This window comes from Chelon labrosus (genome assembly GCF_963514085.1).
Source record: "Chelon labrosus genome assembly, chromosome: 22".
In the NCBI taxonomy this organism is placed as follows: domain Eukaryota; kingdom Metazoa; phylum Chordata; class Actinopteri; order Mugiliformes; family Mugilidae; genus Chelon; species Chelon labrosus.
In genome coordinates this window covers 13,195,132-13,212,162 of record NC_140355.1, presented here as the reverse complement: position 1 = coordinate 13,212,162, position 17,031 = coordinate 13,195,132, and the positions used below count along the sequence as shown (strand labels likewise).

At 44.0% G+C, this 17,031-nt stretch overlaps 2 protein-coding genes across 5 annotated transcripts in view; one reads left to right on the top strand and one right to left on the bottom strand.

The window, feature by feature from the left end:
* The window catches only part of abl1 (c-abl oncogene 1, non-receptor tyrosine kinase), a 29,030-nt gene extending 25,684 nt beyond the window's left edge, over nucleotides 1-3,346 (top strand). For all 4 annotated transcript variants that reach the window (XM_084572922.1, XM_084572921.1, XM_084572924.1 and 1 more), the window contains one exon: nucleotides 113-3,346. In XM_084572922.1, the coding sequence (XP_084429048.1) occupies nucleotides 113-1,773 (1,661 nt within the window). In that variant the 3' untranslated portion in view covers nucleotides 1,774-3,346. The remainder of the gene's footprint in view (nucleotides 1-112) is intronic.
* Nucleotides 3,347-3,414: 68 nt separating this feature from the next.
* Nucleotides 3,415-14,972, bottom strand: rab14l (RAB14, member RAS oncogene family, like). The gene is made up of 8 exons (XM_084572593.1): nucleotides 14,598-14,972; nucleotides 9,835-9,893; nucleotides 9,085-9,138; nucleotides 8,277-8,454; nucleotides 7,621-7,687; nucleotides 6,385-6,472; nucleotides 5,993-6,023; nucleotides 3,415-5,888 (listed from the first exon to the last, which is right to left on the bottom strand). The coding sequence occupies exons 2-8, from the start codon at nucleotides 9,884-9,886 to the stop codon at nucleotides 5,711-5,713; spliced, it is 648 nt and encodes a 215-aa protein (XP_084428719.1). The 5' UTR covers nucleotides 9,887-9,893; nucleotides 14,598-14,972; the 3' UTR covers nucleotides 3,415-5,710.
* Between the last annotated feature and the right edge of the window lie 2,059 nt (nucleotides 14,973-17,031).

The window sequence follows — 17,031 nt, the reverse complement described above, 5'->3', positions numbered from 1 at the left end:
AAACAATGTAAACTTAAGACTGTAGGAGGTAGAAATTTAAGACAAAGAATTTATAATTAGATATGTATTTTATTTGTCTTTGTCACTGATGGCTCGCCTTACTCTACCTCAGACCCAGTGGAGCATGAAGCAGCCGTTTCGTCCCCCATGCTCCCCAGGAAAGAGCGCCCCCTCCTGGACAGCAACCTGAACGAGGATGACCGCTTGCTGCCCAAAGACAAGGACAAGACACGTGGCAGTGGCTTCCTCAGCCTCATCAAGAAAAAGAAAAAGAACGCACCGACTCCACCCAAACGCAGCTCCTCTTTCAGGGAGATGGACGTTCACAATGACAGGAGGGTTGCGACCCCGGATCCTCGGGACAGTGAAAACTTCAACAATGGTGCATCTTTGGCTATTAATGACAACTCGCACTTCTTGGGTACTAACAATAACGGTGCTGGAGGGATCACGAACGGGGCTCCAAACTACCCGGGACCTTTATTCCCCCGAAAGAAGGGAGCTCCCGCAGTGCCCGGACCAGGCGGCAAGGCGGCCACGACCCCGCCGAGCGAGGAGGAGTCCATTTCTAACTCGAAGAGGTTTCTCTGGTCCTCCAGCATGCCCACTGGCGCAGACGTCACCGAATGGAAGTCACTGCCGCGGGATCTGGGCCAGCGCCACTTTGACTCGAGCGCCTTCGGGGGCAAGCCAGCTTTGCCGCGAAAGAGGACCAATGAGCAGAAAGGGGAGAACGCCCCTCGGATGGGCACCCTGACTCCCCCGCCACGTCTGAACGCGTCAGACGTTTCCTCTGTCTGCTTGGGCAAAGATAACGATCCCAGTCCCGGCTCCAGTCCTCAGGCGCTGACACCTAAGGTAGTGAAGAGGCCAGGTCTGCCAGGGCTGGAGAACTCCAAGACCAGCGCCCTCCACGCTGAGCTCCTTAAGACCAACGTGTTCCCTGCTTTGGGGGCAGCCGGAGATGAGTGCAGGGCGCGCAGACACAAGCATACTGTGGACTCCTCGTCTTTCAGGGAAAGAGGAAAGTTACAGAAACCCAAGCCAGCGCCGCCACCACCACCCACCAATGCCAAACCATGCAAGGTCTCCCGCAGCCCCACTCAAGAACTCCCCTCCCCCTCGTCTTCCACCTCAGACAGCAAAGCTAAGTGCCTTCCTTCCATCTCAGATACCCACCACACAACCACCGCCACTGACCAAGCCCGCTCAACCCTCAGCGAAGGCTCCAAGAAGCTGCCCTTGGGCTCCACCTCTAAACCTCAACCGTTAAAGACCTCCACCTCCTCTTCTTCAGTGACCACCTCCGCTTCCAGCCAGAGCCTGGGAGGCTTATCCTCCTCTCTCATCTCCCCGGGCGACCAGGGCTCGGCCCCGGCGTTCACCCCTCTGGCGAAAACCCGATGCTCGCTCCGCAAGACCGCGCCGCGCCAGGCCAGCGAGCGCACGCCGAACTCGGCCGTGACGCGGGAGATGGTGCTGGAGGGCGCCGAGCTGCTGCGCGCCGCCATTTGCCGCAACTCGGAGCAGACGGGGAGCCACAGCGCCGTGCTGGAGGCGGGCAAGAACCTGTCCAAGTCCTGCGTGAGCTACGTGGACTCCATCCAGCAGATGAGGAACAAGTTCGCCTTCCGCGAGGCCATCAACAAGCTCGAGAACAGCCTGCGCGAGCTTCAGATCTGCCCCACTGCCACGGGAGGCTCCAGCTCGCAGCAGGACTTCAGCAAGCTGCTGTCCTCCGTCAAAGAGATCAGTGACATTGTTCAGAGGTAGCGCCATAAAGTCCCAAACTACCAAGACGTAAAATTGACATGAACTCTGCGTTACACTACCCTTTTTCCCTGAGCGTGAGCATGAACTGTGGCCATGCTGGAGGGTAAAGCCTTGTGGAGAGCAGCAGCAGCAGTGTAGGTTCACACTACAGCACGCTCTTAACACTAAAGCCTGTGGTTACTATGGATGGAATCAAAGGAATCTTTATGTATGACGACGATGGTGGAGTTTGCAACAATGAAAAGCCTTAACTATGAATGAACACTGTCATTTGGCCTTGATACGAGGCTTGGGGCCAATTCTTCATCCACATGACTTTTCACCAATCATTTTTGAAATGATCATGTCTTACGTATTTTGCTTTTCTCCCCCCCCCCCCCCCCCCCCCCTTATCACTGACATTGGTATAAATGAAAGGCCTGCGACATTTGTTTCCATCACTGTTGGTGTGCCGACGACAATGAGAGAAAAAACTAAATCCTTCAATAACACATGAGCGGCTGATGTTTGTAATCAGTGAAAACAGCCTCTGTCCAGTTCATCCCCAACATTTTCCATTTCTTTTTATCGTGTAATTGGTCGCGTGCCGAGTGGTGACATCGTGTCAGTGTTTGTTTTTGTATGAATGCTTTTTGCAGTATTTGCAACCATGTGCCATAAAGTAATAAGAGGAGGAAGCAAATGAGGCAAGATGAGCCTTTGGGCCTTCACCTCTTTGCTTCCCTGCACATTTTGGTAACAACTAGTGCCTTAAACACTATCAGCAGAGCTGTCGTAGACGTGTGGCTTTGGCCGAGTCGTGCCACGTGGTTGAGAGTAGCTGTTTATTGGATTTAAATGTTTGACATACCAAAAAAACTTTTGTCTCCAGCCTGTTCTGGAGAGGGACCAGGGTGCACGATCTGCAGCTCAGTGGATCTTTTGTTTTACATTGTCCTTAGATTGGACTACTTTTTTTTTTTTTTACAAGTTTAATTTTCTATATGCCAGTCACAAAAGCCATCAGTAGCAGCAAGCCGTTTGATCGGTTAAGAGGGGTTACAGACTGAAACAGTGTTTCTCCAGGCTTTATGTCACGTGGTCTAAATGCTGTTTCAGAGGCCTTTCCACCCCAGCTAGAAACATTGATCCTGGGGGAAACACTGGACTGAAATGTTTATGGACGTTACTTGCCGTCTCACCGAACGTGTGAGGCGGCCATTACGGACCGAAAGCACCCATGAAATTCCACTGTAACATCACACGTTCCTTTCTCGCCTGCACCTCTTCGGACGTTTTCACAGTTTGTGCTGTGGTCGTCTCATGCCGTGTGCCCTGTCTGACTGCGATGCCTGAGGACAAAAGTCAACCCGCTAGCTGCCTTGACTTCTACATGGTACTGTCAGTGTTGGCTTTCTTCTTAAATAAATAAATAATTCCTCGCCTGTACAAACCACTACTCTACTTTTGTGTCTAAGCCTCCTCACCAATTTTGTAGACAAACTTTGCTTTCCTTTGATATGTTTCTGTATCCCTCTCTAGCCTTGGTGCAATTTTTGTTGCAATAAAAATACAAAGCAGATGTGCTACTTGAAATACACGACAGAGTCCGGTGGTTTTTCCCCAACAAGGCCGAGAAAAGAAAACTCCAAGACACAAAGCAACAGGTTATGTATAATTTATTTTTTCTGTCTAGAGTATTTTTATCATTAAAATCAAAATGTCAACATTTTAAAATCATAAACACGCAAGAACGCATTTAAATGTTAGCACAGCTCCTTAAAAATTTATACATATGTACGTTTTGTTTGTTTTTTTTTGTTTTGTGTTGTACTTGTGGACAGACAAAAGCAGGAAGTGGTCACTCAGACTGCAAAGAGGTGGGACACAGGAAAAAGGAAGACCCAGCCCACCCACTTCCCACAAATAACAAACCAATCCCCGCTCCCCGAAAAAGTTAAGACAGCGATGCAGACCCCTCCCACGCGAGAGGAGCGACGAATGGGTGGCGAAAAAGAAAATCAACGTGAAAGTGCCCCATTCTCGACTCCGTACAGAAATGAGAGGAATCAAGTCATAAATACTAGTTTGCGCGTCATCTCAATCCACTTCCTCTCCCCTCAACCAATCGGCAGGTTCAGTAGTGTGCGGATGGGATAGGGTGGTTTTAGGGGGTTGGGTGTAGGTGTCTGTCCTTTACATACATTTATTAGAATAGAAACTATGTTACAGAATTTCCCAAGCATGAATTACAGGCAACCCACTAGCACACCGACTGTACAGATCTTGGCAGAGCCACCAAATAAATTTTCTAAATCCAAAGTACAGTAGCGAGGTCATCACCAATAGTTAAGAAGCAATATATACAGCTGTCCAATCAGGGAATCACTATGATACAGAAACTTGAAAAACAAAAATAAAACAATTTGATTTAGACAATTTCATTGTGTCTAAAGGAAGGGGGGGGGGGGGGGGGGGGCATGCTGCTTGGTGTTGCATTGTGGGAGGCAACTCGAATGAACCAAGAAATCAGCTCTTCAGTGCGGTGTCATTTAGATAAAGGAGTGTGAGTTTGTTTGTTTTTTTACACCCAGACAGTAAAATATGTGGGTGCAGGACCATGCTGCTGATACTTGGCCATTTGGGATATGATGACCATGTGAACCATTTATTATTATTATTTTTTTTAATATTATTTTACCGGTAAAATGCAAGAATTATTCTAAAAAGACTTGATTTATTGAATCAGGGTGAAGAGCGAGTGCAGCGAAACAGATTAAAGAGTAGTAACATTGATTTATAATAAGGCAACAAACAATGACAAAGAAAATGCTGGTAAAGACAGAATCTGTTGATATGACGTGGAGTGGAGGGGAGGGGGGGGGGGAGAGGTGGTGCAAAAAAAAATAAAAAAATTAAAGGACAAAAAATGGAAAAGGATTTTTGTTTTGTTAAAGTGTCATTTTAACTTAGTCAAAAGAAGCGATCATTCAACTTCTTAACACACGAACACACACACAAACTGGAAAACACCCAATATTCCTTCCTGTGATTTCCCAGTGGAGAGACTTGGGAATTACCCCAGAGGAGTTACAGGGTAATTCCTTGTTTTCTAAATAATCTCTACTGAGATCATCAGTGCTGCCACATCTGGCGAGGGAATTTGCTTTGTGCCAAGCAGCAAAAATAGAATTAAAAGCCAACGAGCAGCTCGCTCAGCTCCTGGACTCAGGCTTAGGAGCATGTGCGGCTGCACCGTACATTACTACTACTACTTCATTGCCTTCACTGTTCCCACACAAATTAAGCGCGCGGGTGAGATATCGCAAACCATGCAGGTGAGGCGGAGAGGACTCTGGGGAATATAATTTAGATCCGACTCGTACAGAACTGATCAGTGCTGGATGAAACTTAATGCAGTGTTTACATTTCATATATAAGCTATAAAACCAAACATAAAAAACAGTCTCGGTTTATCATTATCGTATGAACATTACGTCTATCTAAAGTGTCAGTGACCTGTGTAACGCGTGGTGGGTTCTACAATACTATGATGAGGAGGGGCGAGAGGGTCGGGGGGGGGAGCGCAAGAGGAGAGTTATGAGACGACAACACACTGACAGAGTTTAGAGAGAAGGAGGAGGAGGAGTGAGAAAGCAACAAAGGGAGACAGGTGGGCATAGAGGAGGAGAAGGTGGAGGAGGAGAAGGAGGAGAGGGAGATGTAGTCCACACAGCTCAGCTCAGTCTGGCCCAAGTCGATATTTGCCCCCCCCTGTTCCTTCCCTCCGCAGCCCTGCTCTCACGCTCCTGGTGCAGTGACGGATGAACGTACAGAGGTGGCGGAATGGATGGAGAGGGTTGGTTGAAGGAGGGCGGGCAGGGCAGGACAGACAGACAGACAGAGAGAGAGAGAGAAAGACAAAGAGAGGGAGGGCAAAGGGACGTTGGCTTGGTCATTAGCAGCCGCAGCCTTCCCTCTGAGGCTGTGGTTCGCTGGATAGCCGGCCGCCCTGTGGAGCCGAGGGCTTATGCTGGACCCCTGACTCAGCCGCGTTCAGGTCCAGGCTGCCATCTTGGATATTCTGATAGATCTTCTTAGCAGCTTCCAGGAAGGCGTCCTCAACGTTTTCACCTCTGAGGACGGAGGATAAACACAATGTAAGGAAAACGTAAGAAGACAGCCGCGGGCACGGTTCAAGTTTTCCAGTCGCTGAACTGGTGAAGTTGAGCAGACTTACGTTTTTGCACTGGCTTCCAGAAACAACAGACCTGTGCAACATAAAGCAGACGCAGTGAGCCAGTAAAACAATGCTGCGAGCTCTCGTGTTTAATATACCACTTCCTCATTCGCCCACTCTTTCGGTTAATACGCCTCCTCAGTTCTACTGTCTCAGCAACATAAGTATAAAAGGATGTTCATGATAGCTCCCGTCTCTTCGAATCATTAAAGAGGGCTTCTAATTTATGAAATACAGTCTAGAAAGACCTCAGAGGGGCAAAATTATTTGGAATTAAATATTTTAATACCTGTTTAACATGACAGTAAATGGAAATGAACTATTTGCTGCGACTAAAGACCTCTTTCCTGACTTCTCGTCATGCAGCATATTCATCGTCTTGTCTGGCTCACCGTTCTCCTCAGCAAACTGCTTCGCCTCCTCGTAAGTGACGTCCCTCTGGGCCTCCAAGTCTGCTTTGTTTCCTATGAGAATGATCACCTGACAATGCAGACACAGGAAGAGGAAGAGTGAGACGATCCCCCGAGTTTTTCCCTGGGAGAAACTTGTTTGCTCCGAGACGTAATTAAGCCGGAGGCCGGGCAGGAAAAGACTAACACAAACGAGCCGAGTTGTTCGTTAAGAGATTGATTTAGAGACGCACAGAGGGCCGCGCTGGCACGCCAGACAGAGCCCCTGGCAACTGTGATGTAATTAGTGCAGTAATGTACTGCTGTGATGAACTTCTTACTTGTAACAAAGACAGAATTTCTGATGACTCTCCTCCGCAGGAACATGTTCACTAGGATGCTAAATGTAATTATTTCATGATGCCCTTGATAAACCTTCCCAATCTACCTTCCCATCACAATGATGGTGGCACTCAAATGATTATCAATATATTAATTGTCTCTCTGTAAATGTCTCTACACAACAGTGCCACCACCTGGTCGTCATGTGACACTTCAGCAAAAACAATCAGGACTGGCGTTTGATTGCTTCTGTCTTCCTAACACAACAAACTCTTATCACAAAATAAAGAACATAAAGGACACATTTAAAATAACATTTATAATACTTTGGAAGTCCTTTCAGGTCTTATCTATTCATAAAAATAAACACTGGATAACACGAGTCTGGACAAATCTCGTTCGTGTGTATGATAATAGCTGGATCTAAATGTTTTGGCTTCGTACGAGGTATGAAAAATGTGATGTGGACGTGGCCTATAGCACTAACACACTCCTCTGATGGAACACAGAGGCCTGCAAGCGAGAGCAGGATGTTTTTCGAGCTAATCATATTTAGCAAGAAAAAATCTATTTAAGAAATAGATGGTGATCTGTGGCGTCAAGGAGGAGGGGAGAGCAACGCAGGAGGGAAACGGGGAAGGAAGCAAAGATAACGCAGAAGAAGAGGAAAACTGCACAGTAAAAGAAAATGTAACACCACTTGCCACTGCATTAGGGACGCTAGAGAAAATACCACAACCTTGATGAAGCTAAGATTTAGTGCGGGACTGTTATATTGGAACGTATTTGTTTTCACTGTACCTAATGAATTGGCAAACACGTCTAGATTGAGCTGTGTGTGTACAGAGAGGGGCTTTTTGAAACCTGCCTGACCATATGGCCGCTTTGTGTACTCACAGTATTGGGATTGGTGAGGTTTCTGGCATCAGTCAACCAGCTGCTGAGGTGGTTGTACGTGCTTCTCCTGCGTGACATCAGACAGAGGTTACTATGACGACAAGCAAAGACATAACATCCTGCCGCCTCCGAGGAGCGATCAGAGGAGAGGCGGCAGCTGCTGCGACATAATAAGGACAACAGAACTTTATAGTTGTGGACACATGTGAAACTGGAAACTCTGGGAGTAATACGCATACACACCAAGCAAGGCCACACCCTTTAATTACAGGAGATGGATATGATCAGCTGGGTATGCACGGAGACCACGCATACGGCGATAAACGCTCATCTGTGGCCCTTACATTAGTGTGTTACAGTTGTGCTGTTTCTCTATTCCCTTGGGTCAATTATTGGAGTAGGGTGCAGTTTGGTCAGACATTCCACATGTACAGCTGTGTTTGTTTGGCGTGCCGCTGATACCATCTAACAGTTTGGGTAAGAAGGTCAGACACAAAGCTGCAAGACAAGCTGTTCATATTTGGGGTTGGGCTGTTTAGTTTTCAGCTTTGCTTTCGTGTACGTTGAGCTCGACGGCTAACGCTGCGAAAGCTTCGGTGTCACTTAAGAGGCCGAGTGCCTCCACAACACGTCGACACGTGAGACGCAGCTTGTACCTGGTAATGTCGTAGACCATGAGCGCCCCCGCGGCTCCGCGGTAGTAGGAGCGGGTCACGGCCCTGAAGCGTTCTTGTCCTGCTGTGTCCCAAATCTGCAGCTTGATCTTCTGCCCGCTCACCTCGATTATCCTTGTACCAAACTCCACGCCAATTGTATGAGGGCAGTCTGCCATGACTGGGGAGAGGAAGTGGGGATCAAGCAGAGTGCGTTTGAGTTTTGTGTCCGAATGTTCAAACATTCAAAACAGAGAAAAGCTGAGAAAAACTTTGTTAGGCAGCATGTTCTGGCAATTTGCCTCATATTAGCTTACAAAAAGTAATTTAACTTCAATCTTACGAACATGTGCGCAGTCTCTCCCTCATTCCTACTGTAAGCCAGCAGCAGTTGCGTCAATAATGAATCAGTCTTTAGACTCGTGGAGATTTCTAAATTGTATAAACATCCAGAAAGTATCGCGTTTCTATAAAACTGACACTGAAAACCTTTTCAAAATCCCCCCAGAGTATGTGTGTGGATATAGGCAGGATGTGATCGCGGACAACTGAATGAAGAACACAGCATCTGGCTCGTTAATAGTAGCACTAAACAAAACTGAGCTGAATGGCAATGGGAGGCTGCAGCTGGCTCATGCACAGAAGAAGAGACTCTCACTGTTGAGCTCACACTTGACTTCTATGCCGCTGACTTCCTCTGGCGCATAAAGAAATCTAAAGTGATTTAGGCACTCCAGTTGAACCTGGCAACCTTGCATGCACTGAGACTCACACGCGGATGAAAAGGAATCAGAATTAGGGCAGCACTTACATTTCTTTTCTGTGAACTGGTGAAGCAAACATGACTTCCCTACCCCCATGTCCCCTGTGGAGAGAGATGCAGAGAGAATCTCAGGTCAACCAAGGAAATAGCAGGAGAACAACAATTGTCTATTCATGCCTGCAGCGTTGCCCCATGCATGATGTAGCGATCCCTCTGTGACAGTCAGCAACAATACTTAAACTTTCATATTGTGAGGAAGAGACGTAGGAGACAGAGCAAGAGGGACCTATTATAATACAATGACAACTGAAAACAATTTCAGCCACAAAATGTCTTTCACTGTTGTAGGTGACAAAAAAATAATGAGAAAAAAGTAAAACAGCAACATATTTAGCAAACTTCTTAAGATTTAAGCTGAGCGTTTGTTTTTGAGGCAGCGTGTTTTGCATTTGACATGAAGACAAACAACCTGGAGCATTGGGTGAGGGTGTATATGCATATGTCCATCTGTAAATGTGTGCACAGGTAAGAGCAGCAATGTGTACAATGCAGTAGGAAATGAAGTAGGGAAAAGAACCTGGAACCAAAGGCGAGTAAAGTTAAGTCGAGGCATTTAATTCAGCCTAAATATGGCTTAACAGTTGATTTCTTTGAAGTGCTATCTGTCAAATTGTCTTTGTCATTAAAGAGCCATGCAAAACATAATATTCATATTATCCTTTGGATCTTATATTAGAAGTTAGACAGCTTCAACGACGTGACTCACTGAAGAGCCAAAAATTGGCAACGCTCACTTACCGATAATGATGTATTTGAAGATGTAGGAGTAGTTGTACGGTGCAGTGGCCATTGTGGCTCTGAAAAGGAGAAGAAGAGGGATAAATTTAGTCGTTTCAAGTTTCAAGGACAAGTAGCACTTTTAGGTAATGCTAGAAAAGGCAAAAAATAGTGCACAATAATGCTTTTTTCCCCATCTTCCAATCAGTGACCCGAGGCCTCTGTAGCACTCAACACAAATTCATTCCAATTACTGGGTTTTATCGTGAGGATTTCGCTCCATGTGCATAAAATACACATTAGGAATAGGAAAAAAGAATAAGATATCTATTCTACACAAAAAACAGAAAGTTTACGACAGAAAGTCCTGTTCACCCTTTCAAGATAATTCGACATGTACAGTAGAAATCAGTGATCAGAACAGTAAAGGAGACTCTCACTATCTAAACAGATAAACATACAAAATGGCAAAGTCGTTTTGACGAACACAGCTGCATAAGCCTGGGAAAATTCCTCTGAGATGTTGTCTGGCAGCTATCTGGTTTAGCTAGCTACGTGGAGCTAATGCCATCCTAGCGTCTTCACTGGACAGCGAGCAGCTACTAGATTAACACATGACAGGAGACGAGTGTCAGACAGCAGGGAACCAACGCTGCTAAAGTTCAACATTTCTAAAAAAACAACAAAAAAACTAAATCAATGAAATCTAATAATGATCTACAATACGGATCGTGACAATCATGATACTGATTTATGGACTTTAGCTGATAATGGCCCAACAATGACTACATGCCTTACATTTCTGCTAACATAAACAAACACAGGAAAAAAAACAACCACGGCCATATACTTTAACACCGCTTGATATCGAGTCTATAAAATGTAAAAGCATCCACGTCACTGTTGTGAACTTGACTTGTCTACCTGCATCATCAGCAAAGGTGAACACAGACACGGATTTATTCCACTGGGTCCTTTCTACCAAACACAACAATAATCGATATGTTGAGAAAATGCTCAGTTACCCGTTAATGACTCCTTTCCTATATTACTTATATTTTTTTTACAACAAAGCTCATCTCTTTGTGAAGGGGTTGATTTCACCTATATTTTAATTCCCTGCCTTAGCTAACAGATACAAGATACATTACCTACCCAACACAGGAAGGAATCCCTTCCTTCAAATTATGCCACATGAGCATTGTACTTTTAATGTGACAATAAAGAAAAGGCCAGTAACGTGACTAAAAAATAAGGCTGCATTTATTATATGCACTGACTTTATCTGTTGCACTCCCACCAGACAGGATGACAAAGAAGTCCTCAGCATTAGTTAATCCAAGCTTAAGTAGGCAAGACAGCTGAGACGATGAATAATTTTTAACAAGAACGGGAGAAGAATGCTCTTCAGTGGTCGATAAGCCACACCTCTACAGATGGAACCGCATTACCCTGTCCTGCCGTCTCTCCGCTGGTCGGACTTCTCATAATGATAGCGTTACTCTGGCTAATTTAATAGCAGAGTACCAGTTACTCTGGCTGGTTTTAGTAGCGATGGATGTGCACAAGGGTACTTCCAGCAGCTCGGAGCTAAAAATAGAACTGACACCTATCTGATATCCAGGGATGCTTCATCGTTCACACCCAAGTCACAGCACACCGATAAAGGCGTACAGGGAAAATGCTTTTAGATTTACCACACACACACACACACACACACACACACACACAAGATTAATTGTCTGTCCAGAAGTGCATGTACAGAAACACATGGATTAAACTCCTTTCGGGAGACACTCTATTTCAACTCGCAGAGATTCTTTTTTAATAAATAAATGATATGGTAAAGTACGACATCTGTGAGCGTGCTTCAGAAAAGAAGGCATTTTTTTTTCTGATGATCAATTTCAAAATAAAATTCTCTTTGAAATGCCATCCGCTGACATCAAGCATATTTTGTAGTTGTGCTGACTTAAGGCTGTCTCATAATTCTGTATTAAGGTGCCGCTGTACAGGGTCGACTGTCGAGAAGTAAATAATTCAGACTGAATCAGTAGCATAATCATTCAGAAGCCTGTTTTTTTTTTTTTTTATTTCCCTGGCAAAGATAGTCTGGCTTAAACCACAGCTTTTCGGTAATTTAAAGCACAGCTTCAGCCAAAGCAGTTCCTCGGAAGTGAAATCACTGTGGCCCATCAGAGCCCAGTGTCAGTGTTACGCTCACACTTCTACATCTGCAGTTCAGTGACCGTGTTTGACCAACCAGATTAATGCTGACACAACATACTAGAAATGTGGATGCGGTGTGATAAGAGAAGCAAGAGAGAGAGAGAGACAGAGAGAAGCGGAAATAGAGTGAGCAGACATTAAGCAGTATAAGAAAATTGAGTAAGTGGGTGAAATATAGAGACACTAATTTGTTAGACAGGAAATACAGAGGGTCACCAAGGCTACTTAGCTGAAGTTAAAACAGATAAAGGAGTCATCTAAGCCTTTGCTTGAATAAAAAGTGTTGGGTCAGGTTACAGGTACAATCATGTTGGTACACACTCATACTGACGGCAGCTAAAAAACACCCAGAACATCATGATAGAAGAATGCGCTCGCAGTGAGACAAAAACCGATTAAATAGCTTAGACTACTCGAAATATGTTTGTATAGTTCCACTTTGCTGATGTAAAACAAGACAAGAGGAAAAAAGCTTTTAGTGTTATAATTTTGAAGCTATGTAAACAACCTACAGGGCATTTAGGGCAACTTGTGGCTGTTTTTTTCTGGTCATTCAAGAAAAGAGCTGGCTCTTACTTCAGAGTCTTCCACAGCTTGACCTGTGTAAATTAAACTAACTGTGACTTGCTACTTACATCATTACATGGCATCCTTTGCACCTCCCTTTTTGACACTTTTAGACGATATAGCTACCTCTGATGTTACGATAGCCTTGCAACTACAAGCCTCTTTACACTAAAGACTACTTAATGTATTAATTCCACTGAGCATGTCCCTCACAGAGATGATATTCGAGTTTAAAGAAGAAACGGGGGTCGTAAACCGGTCACACACAATTGCTATCCTCAAACATAAGGTTTCATGGCCTTTTTTTTTTCCTAGACAGGCTCCTGTCACATGACCATCATGTGATGTGACCTCTTTTGCCCCAATGTAAAGGAATGCTGATCTATTAGAAACGTGTTCCCAAAAGAGCAAAATTTAGATGGGATTCAACACCTGACTCATTTTACCGCTTTTTAAAACGCACATGACGAGGAAATAAACCCCAGCAGTATCAATCACGGAGAAGGCAAGTCAAGACCATGTGACCAGACTGCAGCCTCAGCACTTGTCCCGTCACTCCCCAACGCTCTGAAGCTTTCTCCAGAAAAACCATACCACTTCCTTTCACTATCTCAAAACGCATTCCTCATAAAAGGGACGTAAGGATGACATGTGGGTAACTCCAACACAAGGAAGGCCCACTATACGAATCATGTGACTCCTTTAAAAAGGAGAAACAATATCATCTGTGGTTCACAGGTAATGTACAGCTGCACACATTATCACAAGGTGTATGAATTGATCGTATATCTTATAATTGTAATAAACTAAACACAAGATAAAAGCAGTAGGTTCAGAGCAAGGCTGCCAATACATAGAGGACTGGCACAATAAATAGACATGATGCAGCATTTTATGGATGATAAAGGCAAACTTAATAATAAATATATCAATCTCTGAGGCGATAAAGGTCTGGTTTGTTGCCGGATTCAGTTCCTAAATCATGCAGATGTGTTGTTTGGAAAAACAAAACCAGAGGGTGCTAACACACTGTTGGCTAAATAATTAGCATTGCACCTGATGTGCAACACTGCACTAAGAATTATTATGAGATCTTGCACACAAAAAAAAAAAAAAAAAAGAGGATGAAAAGGGATGGTCAAACCCAACAACAAGCCCGACCGGGGTGTCTGATGTTAACTCTTTAATTGGACACAGCAGCGTTATGCCTGATCCCCAACGACTGTGACTAGCTCAACGTTAGCTTCTCAACCGGCATAATGACAGCGACGGTTTGATTTTTTTTTTTTTTTGCTTTTAGATAGCGGCCAAAAAAAAAACAGTGACGCTGCTAAGCGGTCGAGGAAATAAGATAACTGACACTGATTTGGTTAGCTAGGTAGATTGTCGCTTCTGATAAAATCCAAGGCCCCTGTTATTGGCTGTGTTGACAGCTAAGTTTACGATAGCTAGCATTCTGCTTGCTGACATCAACTGAATCTTGACAACAAACCCCCATATATCACAGCACGCGAGGCAGTTGCTGCTATTGACACACAAACAATCGATTAAATGCCATTGCTTGGCTTAACTAGGTTAGAAAACAAACTTGGCCTACGCCTAATTTCAGAAAAAAAAACACCTTATAGCAACTAACGACAGCTAGCGATAGCGTTAGCTTGCTAGTTTGTCAGCTGATGATAGACACGGAGCTGAATTATCTTCATAACCCAAGATGGACACCTTCTCCTCTGTCTGCAATAGTAGTATGCTCTACTTCCACGGGTAAAATAAACATACTGCGGGATTCCTGGCACATAACGACACAGGCTACAGCCTAGCATTAACCATCTGTTGGCTAGCTTCGTTAGCTTTCCACTTAGCTGACTCCTCAAACACAAGACAGCTAAACAAGTCATTCGTGATATAAATATTAGTTTGCCTATGTTTTTTAGGCGCAATGTACGTGTGTGGGGTGTGTTAAATTATTTCTCGTTTTCAGTTCTTACCAGAAATTATGTCTTTAGAGCTTGGGCTGATCAGAAGAGGTATGCAGGTTATCCTGGCTCAAGTATGATCTGTCTATCCAAGATGGCTGCCCACGGCACAGGGTTTCCTCCGCTGTATACAATGGGCTTCTGGGACAAAGAGCCTCGTATGCGGCGATTTGCAGTTTTTGCACCAATAGTATTCACCGTGTCCTGGAGGACAACCACCTTTACAGGTATATCCATGCACACTGTACCGGTGTACTCTTTAGTGTTCATTAAATGCCATACCAGAATGCGAAATCGTCACTTGGGTGAGATCATGACATACATCCCTGAGCGTTCAGGTATTTGATTTAGGGTACACCTGCCTGACCTGATTCTAAAGTGAGAGGTATAGGTTTAGGGATAAATATATATATATATATATATTATATATATTTTTAATCAGTTTTGACCTGAAATGTATTGCCTGGCTTGAAGCAATTCATTTATTGAGAACAACTGCAACAGCCCCATTGCATTCAAAAATATACCTAAACACACATGCACACAAGTCAAACATGTATTTTCTTTCTTTATTTTTGTATAGTGTTGGCATTTCCATCATGTTAAAAGGTTCTAGTGAGATAGCCTGTAATTTGCATTGCATTTGTCTTTGTTGGTTTCACACTTGACTGTTGGAAATCTGTTCATGTGTTAATTGCAAAAAAAAATAAATAAAAATGTCATAAATTCAGAGAGAACAGCCAGCGTAAAATAAGCATGGCTAAAAGCTGTTTTGCAGCATCCATTACGCCCAAAATTACAGAATCTCTGCTCCAGCACTATGACTGCAACTTTCTATCTTAGGATATGCAAACGATATGCTTCATTTTCATGTTACTATACGATGAAAATGTATATGATAATGGAAGTGTATAAATGTCTACTGGTCCATATTACCTTACCTCATATGATCACCCTATATCAGCCCATGATGACTCTGGCCTATTGAATTTATAGTTAAAAAATGCTGCTATTAAATCTACTTCGTGTCACGTTTTACATGTTTTACATGTACATACAAGGCTGATCAACTGTTTATAGATCATTTGTGTGAAATTATACATTTTGACTTCCCTGGATATGCGTGTCATGTAGTCGTGGTGTGTCTTTTCAAAAACACGCGAGTCCCGGTAATTTTTCTTTTGAAAAATATGAAACATTTTAATACAGTAATTTCACAATACTACATGCTTCCACTGAACAATATTTCAAACATAGAAGAACAGCATGCAGTGTGCTTTCCCAAGCTTGGCCTGGAGAACAGTTTGCACAACAAACTAAAAAGTATCCCTCATCTCGCAAAGTAAACACCCTGTGACTTTAAAAGAGGTCTTGAAAAACAACCACCTAACAGAGAAAATGCATGTCTATTTTATTAAACAGGTGCACCTAAGCTTTTATAAAACCAAAGTTGGCGTGTTTTCCCGTCGCCTATACAACTGATATCAGGACTATGACAAAGATGGCAACAGATAGTTCCATAAATGTGTGCAAGTGGATGTGTACAATGAATTCACAGATGACTATAAGCTGCTTTGATCCTTGTTATGATCATCACATTTGTTCACAGGTTAATTTTGTCATTTCTATGACTGCAAAAGCTAACAAAAGCTATAACAAGGTGCTCACCGGTAACACCATACCAAGTAAAACTCTCTTTCAGCTCTAAACACGAGCAGCTACAAGAGAAGAGTCCACAGATGTTTCTCTCCATGACGGACTTCACATCATAACCCCATCCTCAGCAGCAGGAGACTGAGCAGTGCACATATGTAGTGGAGTGTGCTCGGATGCCAGACGGGGGTGCTGTTACATAGGTCTGAGTCACAGCAGTGGATTCGCACCCCTGGCAGCTCTTGTTGCTGGCAGTGTCTGGATGTAGCACAACCGCTGGTCAGGACGATACCCAGGGCCGCTGGAGGGACAGAAGGGGGAGACAGTCAGTCAGTCACGTAAAGAGTGATGAGCTGGTGTTTGGCTCAGCAGGAAAAAAAAAAAAAAAAAGCACAAGTAAGCAGCATATACTGCAAGAGTGTAATGAGGAAGACATTTAGAGATCTTAAAGACACACGCCACTGGGTATGACTACACAGCCGTGAAACCAATCCTTTTAAAAACTGCACATTTTGTGCTGTTAAATTCAATAAATTAACATATTAAGTAACCGAGTGGCCAGTCTATTCTGTGTAGCAAACACTCCCATTTTTATACGTAGCTGGGAAAGTACTAAAAATACGTACAAACAGGGACATTTTAACAATTAGAAATGTCAAACCCTCGGGGTTACACCGGCACTAGAGATTATCTGACTTCTGGAGGTCACGCAATTTATATTTTGAAGGTTAAATCAAACCAGGGCCTTTGCATTTATTTGGCATGCACTGTTTGGGTATCAGGGGGCTCTGGT